The sequence below is a fragment of the Diabrotica undecimpunctata genome, unplaced genomic scaffold, assembly GCF_040954645.1.
Source record: "Diabrotica undecimpunctata isolate CICGRU unplaced genomic scaffold, icDiaUnde3 ctg00000657.1, whole genome shotgun sequence".
NCBI classification, from domain to species: domain Eukaryota; kingdom Metazoa; phylum Arthropoda; class Insecta; order Coleoptera; family Chrysomelidae; genus Diabrotica; species Diabrotica undecimpunctata.
In genome coordinates this window covers 266137-278477 of record NW_027311939.1, presented here as the reverse complement: position 1 = coordinate 278477, position 12341 = coordinate 266137, and the positions used below count along the sequence as shown (strand labels likewise).

The 12341-nt window shown below is 35.0% G+C and overlaps 1 protein-coding gene across 2 annotated transcripts; it reads right to left on the bottom strand.

The window, feature by feature from the left end:
* Window positions 1-7469: 7469 nt before the first annotated feature.
* On the bottom strand, window positions 7470-12134 carry LOC140431338 (uncharacterized). 2 transcript variants are annotated; one of them, XM_072519274.1, is made up of 2 exons: window positions 12039-12134; window positions 7470-11671 (listed from the first exon to the last, which is right to left on the bottom strand). In XM_072519274.1, the coding sequence occupies exon 2, from the start codon at window positions 11366-11368 to the stop codon at window positions 7511-7513; it is 3858 nt and encodes a 1285-aa protein (XP_072375375.1). In that variant the 5' UTR covers window positions 11369-11671; window positions 12039-12134; the 3' UTR covers window positions 7470-7510. The 2 variants fall into 2 exon arrangements, with proteins under 2 accessions (XP_072375375.1, XP_072375374.1); XM_072519273.1 differs by having other exon boundaries at window positions 7470-11711; window positions 12039-12126.
* Window positions 12135-12341: the final 207 nt, after the last annotated feature.

Below are 12341 nucleotides of genomic sequence, written 5' to 3'. Positions count from 1 at the left end.
GGTGCATATGTTCGGTATTCGGCCTTTCGAATCGACTCGTCAAACATCGGCTTACGATAAATATCAAATATTGGAGGCATTATGCTGTTTGAACGTGATCGTTTTCCATACATAGTTGTCATGTTTTCAGTTTAAAACCAAGTGATTGCAAAAATAATTTGTTTGCAAACGTAAGATGTTGCCGCTTAGATGAAGACGTAAGATGTTGCCGCTTAGACGGTTGCTCAACTAATGGTGTACTATGAGCAGTAGATTGCCTTATTAATAATCCCATTTCCCTCTTGATCTAAGTTCCAGCACCAATGTGCTCTGTTCTCCTCTAAAGTTTACAGGTCGTCCTTCTTGATCGACAGCCAACACTGTGATATTGGTAATTTCTCGTTGCGGTACAACAGGTAAATACAACAAATTGTGTGGAGTTTCGTCAATTGCGTACACAGGATTGGATTGTATGACAAATTCGTAGATCGTGTGAGCAGGTCTGTTACCATCGAAGGCTCCGGTACTAATGTTGCATTCAAAGCGTATGCTAGATACTTTAATAATCCTAACAGGTCGATCTGAAGAATGCGTCTGTCCTGGATTTAGTATTGCAGGAGAAAATCCCAATACTGTACCAAGACTGTCAGGTTGCTTAAACGAAATCTTATATTTGCTGAAAATTTGACACTGCAACGTGTTATGGTTAGGTTTTAGACTAAATATCGTTTCGGGTTTAAGCACATTATCAGCACCCAATTTCTGTTGTATGTATTCTTCAATATCGGCAATTTCATAACATCCATCGGGGATATCAAATTGTTGCAATTTGTTTTTGTCATTGTAGTAATAAAACTTGGTGTTTTCAATGTTTGGTATACTGTTGTAGGAATGGAAAAATCGAAGAGCTATCTCATAATCTTTGTTCGGATCCAACACGATCGGTGTGGGAGGTTGAAATGAGAATATGTAATTGGTGCTGTCTACTCTCAACAACTGCGACATGATGACTGACTCACGTCAATGTATTAATAGGTTATTATATTAGAAAAAAAAAAACAACAATATTTACTTTAATAGTTTTATTTGTTCCAAAGCAAGTTTACAAAAATAACATGAAGCTTGAGAATCAGGTGGGCCATCCCAGTGAGTCCTCCAATCCGGTCTGTTATAATGTACGAAGCAGGGAAGTAGTATCTTTAGGTTAAATTCTCCTCCATATTCTTTAGGCAATTTATGCCATATGTTTAACAATTCGTAAGGTCGTACAGTTTGTGTAATATAATCTAGCGGTATGTATTTTAGTTCTTCTTCACTGAATTCTGTAAAACATTTTTTGTAAAACATATGGTCCATAAGCAGTTCTGTACTTTTAGTAGGCTCCATTATATAAAAAATTTAAGCATAAATGTCCACAAATAATTTGATTGTATGTTTGATACTGATGGTTATTATAGGAAATGTTGGCACGTGCACCACCCAGATACTTAACAAGTTCTTTGGTCGGCTTCAAATTACCAAATGAATCGAAATACTCTACGTTGTTGTTGTTTATCTTTCTGTATGCTACCCAATGTGATCCGTTATGTGTGGACACATCCAAGTTTACTATTGCACATTCTCGTTGTCGAGGACCGTCTCTAGGCAGAGCGTCATTCATGAAAACACCTCGAAAATGTGGTATTTTAAGGATCTTCGCATAATGTGCAATCTCCACATCATATAGCGGACGATTGGGTAGCTTTATTGGAAGTTTTTTTTCAAATATAAGCCGAATCCACCTCTTGGTTTCTTACGTAGGTACAGGCCCGAACCGATGTGTTCCATTGCCCTGTTATGGCGAATATCCTCCTCCAATTTCTTTTGAGCATTCTTAGCGTCGACTACTGTCTTCGCCACCCCAGCTGCACCCCCCGCTAAAGCCCCCAAAGCAGAAAGGCCTGCAAATAGAGGTATGAGGGGTAGAAAACCTCCGGATTTTAGTGGTAGCACTCGTGGAACATCAACTTCTTTACGACCGCCAAATCTTTTGATTATGGATTTTGCTATTCGTACAGCCGTCAAAGCAGTATCTGTTAACGATGCTCCTCTTTTCATGGACTTTGCAATTTTTGAGACAACATCTCGATTGAAAGAGTAACGTCCCCGTCTTCCACGACGAGAGCATCCCATCCCCAACTTTCTTTTCGTTTTCATTCCGCCAGTTACAATTAAAGCAGCACTTTTTTCACCAATGCTAGCGTCTTTCGACTTGAAGCGCTCCCAAGCTCTATCTTCCAATTCTTTATCGGCCTTGTGACGTTCTTCGAGAGATGAATGCTGCGAATAAGCGATATCGTGTCGTTTGCAAGCTGCGTCTAATGGATTAATTCCTGGATCTCCACGTGCAAGACGTTTTTTTAGTTTTGTTCCAGGTCCACAATACTGATAACCAGGAATATGTAGTTCAACTGGAAGTTTATTAATTAGAGAGTTCACGAGACCTCCTCCTTCAACAACCAACATTGGACTGATGCCATGCAAGTGGTGACATCTATAATATATATATATATATATATATATATATATATATATATATATATATATATATATATATATATTACCGTACTTATGTACTACACTTGCCACATGATGAAGGTCGTTCAGCAAGAGCAGACGCTACCAATTGATAATTTGGACATTGTCCAAAAAACAACCAACAGTAAACATGGTAAATTGCTACCGAATTCATTCAGAGCGATTATTTGCGGTCCAAGTGGGTGCGGCAAAACGAATGTTATGCTATCTCTTCTATTTAATCCGAATGGCGTCAAGTTTAAAAATGTCTATGTTTATTCGAAATCCCTCTTTCAACCGAAATACCAACTACTGCAAGATGTAATAGCGCAAGTTAAAGGTGTAGGATATTACCCATTTAAAGACAACGAAGAAATTATTAGTCCCAGCGAAGCTAAACCTCACTCTGTGTTTTTATTTGACGATGTTGCATGCGATGGTCAGCAAAAGATTCGCGAGTATTATTCCATGTGCAGACATAAAGATATCGATGCCGCTTATTTATGCCAAACATATTCAAAAATACCGAAGCAGTTAATTAGAGACAACTGTAACATGATTGTACTATTCAAGCAAGATGAGATAAATTTAAAGCATGTATTTGATGAGCATGTATCACCCGATATGTCATTTGATGAATTTAAAAAAATTTGTTCTAAATGTTGGTGTGATAGGTATGGTACTCTGGTAATTATAAAAGATTTTGCTCTCAATAATGGCCGATATCGCAAAGGATTTGATAAATATATAAAATTGTAAGATAATTGTTTAGTTGTCAACACAATGTCAGATGATACGGTTGCCATTGCGCTTCGCAGGAAGAAAGTCGCCGAATTGGCTAGATCAATTCGCAAAAAATATTTGGCATTAAAATTAGGTCGAACAGAACAAGATGAGTCCCTAAATAAACTGTTTAAACCACTCTCGAAACCTCTCAAAGATATTGCACAATCATCAAAAACGTTACATCATACTATCACTAACAAGTTTGAACAAGTTAAAAAAGAAGAAATGAAAAAGGAAGAGGAGGAGGAGGAGAAGAATGGTGATGATGATGATGATGTATTTCTTGATGCACCTGATCTAGCGGTACCTAATGAAAACATTATTCAAGAACCAATCGAGATTCCGATGGATGCCACAGACGAATATATTGATCAATATCCTCCAATAAGTCACAAGTACATAAAAGAATATTTAATAAAAGACGATAAAATTGATAAAAACTATGGACCATTTTACGATTCTATTAGTGGCTGGATAATGGGAAAACGTCGAATAAACTTTGACAAACGCAATGGAGACATAATAATAATTCGAGAACGTGATTTAGAAGAACGTAGGTTAGGTGGTACGCCAGGTCTATATCAACTTTTATTTTATGCCAACCCTGACCAATATAATGATGAGGATTTACAAAAGTATAAAACACTGTTGAAAAACACAGAGATTCATCTGGATACCTTAGGACGTCTTAAAGGTTCTAGTGGAGAAAAATACCATTCTATTATTAAACCTCTATTCAAACCATCTGATGCAGCAATGAAAAAGCATGCAACTCGATCCAAAAAAGAACTCGAACACAGAACGAAAACAACAACAACAACAACACGATCATCTTCATCTACGACCAAAGGAACGGGATTGGATGACTCTCGTTTAACATACAACACTGCCCCCATGGAGTATATTTATTGGGATGATCCAAATGAGTTAGTTGAACGTCTTAAACTATTGGTGGCTTCGAAAGACGCAGGCAACACATCTCTCGACAACGAAATCGTAGCAATCATCAATGAACTAAAAGAAGCTAATATAATAGAGTAACTGGGAATGTCAGTATCATTTCCACTATGAGTGTCGACAAATTCGGTCATCACTCTCGTAAAAGTAGTAGTAATGCCCAAAAGGTGGCACGAGTTACATTTCCACATACGTCTGACGGAAATATTAATGCCGAAAATGTGAAAATTTGCAATGTCAAGGATCCATCAGACAATGACGATGCTGCAACGAAAAAATACGTTGATAAACAAATCAATGAGTTGCGTAAAACCACACTTCCACTTCTCGAGTGTGAGACCAGAATCAAAGATGACCTGAATACATTTAAAAGGGAAATGGAGGAAACTCTAGACACTGCTACAAAATTATTTGCAGATGATATACGTGATTTAGGAAAAGAACTGGATGATATACATAACACCGCACTTCCCCTTCTCGAACAAAAGTGGCAGGAAATAATGAAAAATGATTTGAATACTCTAAAAAAGGATACGGAGAACAATATAAATATGTTGAACAAACTAATCCAAAATGATTTGAATACACTGAAGAAGGATACGGAGAACAATCTAAAATCTGCTCTCGAGCAAAAGGTACAAAAAATAATCAAAGATGGTCTGAATACACTAAAAAATGATACGGACAACAGTATAAATATGTTGAAAAAAAAAAATAATCCAAGATGATTTGAATACGAAAAAGGATATAGAGGATGCTCTTGAGCAAAAGTTACAAAAAATAATCAAAGATGGTCAGAATACACTAAAAAATGATGCGAAGAACAGTATAAATATGTTGAAAAAAATAATCCAAGATGATTTGAATACACTGAAAAAGGATATGGAGAACAATCTAAAATCTGCTGCAGAAACAGTTGCAAAGCATACGATGTACGATATAAAGATGGAACAGAGGATAAAACAAGTGGAACAATCATTAAAAAGCATAGTAGATAGCGTTCATTCATGGGATATAGACAAACGTCTTAAGGTAGTGGAAGGTGCGATGAAAAAATAATGTCTAAAGAAAAGAAAGAGGTGGTGAACGAATTGCATAAACCAGCACGAAAAAACTATCCTCGTCGTCGAACAATAATCAAAGGAATCGATGACTTGTGGCAAATGGATTTGGCTGAAATGCGTCCTTATGCACATCAAAATAAAAATTACAAACTAATACTAGTGGTAATTGATTGTTTTTCAAAATTTGTGTGGACACGTCCTCTAAAAACGAAGACTGGTGAGGAAATTACTCGGGCATTTTCGGATATTCTCGCTCATACTCAACGAGTCCCAAAAAACTTACAATCTGATCAGGGAACCGAATTTTACAACAGAAAATTTCAAAATTTAATGAAAAAACATGAAATTAATCATTACAGCACCTACACGATCAAAAAAGCTGCTATTTGCGAAAGAGTTATTAGAACGTTGAAAGCAAAGTTGTACAAGTATTTCAGTTTACATGGATCGTACAAATGGTTAGATGCTCTACCCATAATCACCGAGGAATACAACAACACAAAACACAGTAAAACAGGATACAAACCGTCTAAGGTTAACAAATCCAACGAAAAAGCCATTTTAAACAAAAGTTATACTCATTTAAAGATTGCCGGTCCACGAAAGTTTAAAGTTGGCGACATTGTACGTGTATCAAAGGCAAAACATTTCTTCGAAAAGGCATACACGCCCAATTGGACTACTGAATTATTTAAAATTGTACAAGTTAAGATAACAAATCCTATAACGTATTTGCTCGAAGACATGCAAGGTGCGCCGATTAGTGGCGGTTTTTACGAAGAAGAATTGCAGAAAACATCAAACCCTGACATATACCTGGTCGAAAAAGTACTCAGACGAAAAGGCAATAAGATGTATGTGAAATGGTTAGGAATGGATAGCAAACACAACAGCTGGATAAATAAATCGAATATAGTTTGAGGATCTATATTTCGATTCGCCGCGTAGACATACACTTTTCTAAAAAAGGCTTACAATTAACCACAAGGAGTGGGGAATGACAAAAGTATAAATTTAAGACAAACTACGATGTTCAGTTTACACCCATTTCGTCAACGGTATTCGAAACAAGAAGATGATGAGCTCTCAAGATAGTGGTTATGACAGTCAGCCTGTTAATTTCGATGATGATAGCAGTGAATTTAGTATAGAATTTGACTACGATGAAGATGGTCAACCGCCTAGTCCTGGCGCCGAATTAGATCGAGTATTGGCAAAATTTGAAGCAGCAGCCACAAATGAAGTATATTGTTTATTGGAAACTACATATCCAATGAGCTCTCTCCATATAAAAATTGGTCTATCTCCAGCTCGAGATTTTTCACCATCCATCATTCTGTGTAAACATGGTAATTTTAACAGAATCAGTTTAAGCACATTCGAGTGGGAAGCCATAATTGAGTGGTTTAAAGAAAAAATGAGTGATTTTTTCCAAGCAGATCTACCGACTTATGCGGATGAGTATGATCCCATCGAATTTATGTGTGGTGATTTTTGCAAACTAAGACAATTGGTGATGGAAAATGTAAAGTTGCTGACAATCGAGAAATTTGGGGTCGCATTTTATTTGTGGGAAGATGACGTCAACCAAATTATAGAAGCAGACCAGAGCATGATGTCGCATAGAGTGGTGCTGTTAAAGAGTTTACAATTTCACGAATACTATATAAACATTTCAACTTTCATCAAGAACAATTTTGGTGCTATAGACTCTTTACATGGACCAGTTGAAGCCTTCGCAGCATATTGCAATATTTGTCCAAACACTTTGTTAAGTTTAGCTTTAAAGGAATTTGTATATTATTATAAAATTAAAGTTGTAAATGATTTAACTGAATAAATAATATTAATATAAATATGTTGTCTTTTATTTGTAATCTAACATAAATAAATAAAACCAAAAAATGTAAGATTACACAAATTTATTATTATTAAAACTTACATTATAAAATTAATACTATTTTTTATATTTACAAAACTACAATTTACAAAAACTTTGCGATAAGTGATCTTTTCTCTTTTTGTTCTTATGAGTGGCCATATACTAAAAGAAGATAATTATTTATGCATAGTGCGTCTACATTGAAAGAACCAAGTAGTATCAAACAAGACATGATCAAACGAATTTTGACACCAATTATCTGTTTTTCTGCAACAACAAATACATCTTATTCAACAAGATAATGTCCCCACGGAAGCGTATTAAATGATTTTGGTATTAAGTACCGCTTATCGTCATAAGGACTTAGAGCCGTTTTGGATTGCTCGATGCTGAATACTGAGTGTTGGTACGACCGAATACATCTTTGGCTCGCGGTTTGAATTTTGAATTCTTTAAGACATTTTTCATAGTCTTCGTACGTAATTTTATTTCGAACGACGTTATATTTCACTCCTTTTGCTTTTTTCGTTATTCCCAAATTTCCCAAGTCACATTCAATTCTCTCTTTGTTTAGTTGTTTTCTTTCTAGACGCTGTCTCTCTTTTTCCCTCTCCTCGTCAGTTATTTGCAGTTTAAATGTGTACATTTTTGATCGTAATCCAATAAAATGTGTAATTATTTTCCCATTTGCCTCATCCTTCATTAATCCGGGGATTTTTTTATTTAACCTTTCTATTTCGTATGGGTTGTTTTCGGCATAGTCTGAGGTATCGAATTTACTTGGATGCGCCTTTAAAACCTCTCTATATGCATCTGAACATTGCAATTCATAAATAAAGCTGTCTGTATCCATGTACAGCAATGAACAGTTTTTCTCTCCCATCGTTGGAAGCATAAAGTTGTAGTGAAAATCATACATACATAATTTGGATATATCTAGAATTGCTGCGCCTATATACAGGGGTTTATTAAAACATACTTCTGATTTCTTAAGTTCGATAGCTACCAAATTTTCGCTAAAGATCGTACGACTGTGAAATCGACTACTCGCAATCAAATTTTTGGCTCCGTACCTTCCATGCCACTTTTTACATAATTTTACAATACGATGACGTCTTTGATTCTGTAAAGTCTTTCCGAACACCGCATTATTCATTAGCTTGTAAAGATTTTTCTCGAAGCTACTTGTTGCTTTAGCTCTAAGTTGAGTATTCAAGTTAATGTACGGTCGCAGCCACGCAGATTGATTAAATTTCAAAACTTTATGTATTTTTGTTAAAATTAACCCGTTGGCTAATGCCTGTTTAAGATTTCTATAATGCATAATATATTTGGTTTTGTGATATAAAGTTGGTATTAACTTTGGCAATTTTGAACCGGGCGGAATGCGGTGTTCGGCAGCAAATGGAAAATCTTTATGTTTGTCGTGTAATTCGCGTGGATACTCCAAGTCAACTTGGAAAAAATAGCCCTCCTTTGCATCATCCTGTATTGACATAATATCTATATGGCCTTCGGGAAGATTACCAACACCAAATTTGGTTACGTCTTCGATCCACTTGAATCCTCCTATTGGTAAAGCTTCACTCATGGCCCAGCCATACAGATTATTTACATCTAAATAGAGGATGTACTTAGAGGGCCGTGTGGGATCATACGACGAAATGTATTTGTTGTTGGCCTCCGAATATCTGTTGCTACAAACAGATATCCCACCTCTTATGGCTTTTTCCATAAACAAGATCATATCCACATCTTTTAGCAATTCTAATTTACATTGTGTGTATCTCAACATACAATCCCAAGTGTATCCTGGCATAGTATAATACCATGCTGGATCTAATTTATATGTGTCTCGACATTTTTGTCGAAACTGCTCAAACACATCAGCCAACAGCAGAATATCTGTTTTCAAATACAAATCGCTATATTCTCCCAAATTTTTACAATTAAATTTCTGCCAAACATTTTGGGCATGAGCATACTTCTCTTCACTAATGTATTCATTATTTAACTTATTATAAAAATGGTTAATTGTGGGTAAAGAAGTTTCATCCAATTTTTCCAAACTATCAATATAATCGTAACAAAATACTCCTTTACAAGTTAACAAATTAAATGTATCATTATCTAATTGACTAAATTCTCGTTTTAAAATCTTCTTTTCTGATATATCTAAAAGAGATGCCAATTCATCGAGTGAAGCTCCCATAAATCTAAGTGAATCAATAAATCGTAATTTAATTTGATGTTCGTCAGATTGTAATGTAAATGAAATATATTTTTCTTTATTAATGGGAAGTAAGCTCAAGTGCCCATGCTTGCAAAGATCTATAATCATAAAATGCGAGTCGTAGCCACTAAAATTATGAAATACGATTGGGACGACAAACAATTTTTTAAAGTTCAAATTACATGCTTGGTGCGCAAATCCCCGTACTTGTCCCGTAAAATGATCGTGATCTACAACAATTGTATCTGTAGCCAAAAAGCGTTTGCCACAAATATGGCAAACAGTTGCCATATTTGTGTTGGGCTTTTCGACCATAGGTACAATTGTCTTTATTTTGGAATTTACAAATTTGGAAATTTCGGCCATTTCTTTTGCGAACCACTCCATGCAATTTTCACCTCTATAGCTATTAAAATAAGATAAACTATCATCGTAAGCACATTTCAAATAATAACCTGCACTAAAAGGTACATGTTTCTGATATTTTGCTGTTTTACTCAATGAGACATTTGAATCTGTAAAATTATGTAATTGGCATTCAAAATCAGCATAAACTATAAACGGAGTTGTTTGTTTGTATGTAAAATTGCGAAAAGCCACATGGTCATATTTGGGAACAGTCATTTTGCATTTATTCACATCTGAACACATTTCTTCGTGCTCTGCTAGTTTGCTTTCGCTGTGAAAATAGTTTAAACAACGATCGCAAATATATTTTTTACGTGTGTTTTTGTTCAATTGTGATCTTACTAATTTTCCTAAATCTTTAATCCAACAATAATGAAGGCGTATTTCAGTCTGATCATCATCATCTTCTGGAGGAGCATCGTAATCGTTTAACTTTGGGAAATATTTATCCTGTATTAGGAGCAAATTAACATGCTTTTCCATCTTTTGCGGTGTCAGTCTGGCAGGTACTACTTCATAAAATTGTTTGTCCTTCACTACGTTTAATTCTAATGCAAACACATTGACAGATATGGCGTTTGATTTTTCAAATTTTGAAATTTGGCCTAATGGCATTGGGCTTTCTAATTTGTCTGTTTGCAAAACAGTAGAATAATGTGGATATTTCGAAACTCGTCCAGCATTTTTGTTAACAGGATACAGAGCGCTAACTATTGACCAATAAAAACAAGCCTGATCAACGTTATGCACATTAATGCACGCTCGTTTTTTCTGAATCTCTATTGGCAAGTCAATGAACGATGAACCGTTTCCTATTTCTACTTTATTAATATTGACTTCTAATGAGATTACTTTAGACAGAGCAGCACCCGAATCTTTTTCTGCAAATTCAGACAGCTTTGTAAATATTTTATCCTTAACATTTTCACTAAACCAAAGATGTAAATCGGTCGATGTGTCTATAATAGCATTTTTAGTGTTAAAATATTTTAAATCTAAACTTTCGGTATCACTCGATTTTTTAATGAATTCGCCGCAAAATGTAGTATTGACTTTAAGAATTCTATTTGTTTTTAAAATAATTTTAATTTTTCTACTAAAAATAATATAACAATCATTTAGGAACTGTGTTAAGTCCTTATGCACTAAATTAACTATAACTCCAGTTTTAATTCGACTAGCAAAACACGAAATAACATTTTCCCATTTAACTCTATTGCGTAATTTTGAATTAAGCCCCAACCCAACGTACTTATTATTGAAATTTAAAATAATTTGTCTAAAATGCTTAAAATGTCCTATGTAAGTTTGCAATTTTCTAACTGTTCCTACGGATAGTCTATTGTTTTTAATTACTTTACTACATCTAAAAATTTGACTATTTAACCGTCTTGTCCAAACTTTACGATCTCTTTCAGTGAATTTATCGAAAATTATTTTACTAAGCTTTTTAATAATGTGCATCAAATCATCAGACTGTTTAATCACTTGTTTTATATGCATGACTACTCACACACAAAATAAGAAGAAAAAATCACTTACCTTATTCAACTATCTTAAAGGATGCTAGGAGTCTGCTTTTTCCAATATCAACTTCCCCTTCGTATATCAGCGAATAGTTTCCGCTGTTGAGGTCCGTTATTGCTGCTTGGTAGGCTTTGGTTACCCGCTGTGGTAAGAAAACAACTTCAGCGCCCAAATCCAGCAGAACTGTATCCCCAAATTGTGTTGTTACCACCTTTGCACTGTGAATGGTAAATTTTTCTCCAATTTGCAGATCTTTAAGTTTTTTTATTGGCTTACGTTCTGCAACCAAGGATGAATTATTTAGTTTTGATAGATCCATCTACAACAGCAATAGAACAAACTATAGTTTTTCCGCTTAACGTGAATGGAGAGATGCATTATATACTCGGCAATAGAGAAGAACCATATACTACAAGAAATCGAAATACGAACAGCGGAGAATACTTCTTATAAAAAATAGCAGACGTGAAATTTTTTTCAACACCCAAATAGATAAAAAGGACATAATAAATACAAAAAACAGTATACATTTTTCATAAAATACTGCATGAAAAACGACCAGAGAGATGTACAATTCACATAAAATACAATGATAAAAAGGACATAATAAATACATAGAAATATACAAAAGACAAAAACCGCTTACCTTTATCAGATATATGTAAGTCACTGCACACCGTATTGACTACTGCGAACTTGTTGTTGTTGTATGTTTGCGATGCGAACTGTGACACCGTATGCGCTCCTCGGTCTTTTAAAGAACAGAGCAGCATATCGCCCCACGCGAGCCCAAGTTGCGTCAACCTAATGCGCCTACGGTACCATCAACTGATTCGTTTCATTGATAAGCAACACCTTGTGTTCTAGAAATGCTCATATTTATATATTTATTTTTATTTCTTTAACTAATTTTTATGGTATACAATAAATAGATATTGCGGTAAGCGAA

Coding starts and splice junctions, on each gene's coding strand:
- LOC140431338 (XM_072519274.1), bottom strand. CDS start 11,368: ATGCATATAAAACAAGTGATTAAACAGTCTGATGATTTGATGCACATT.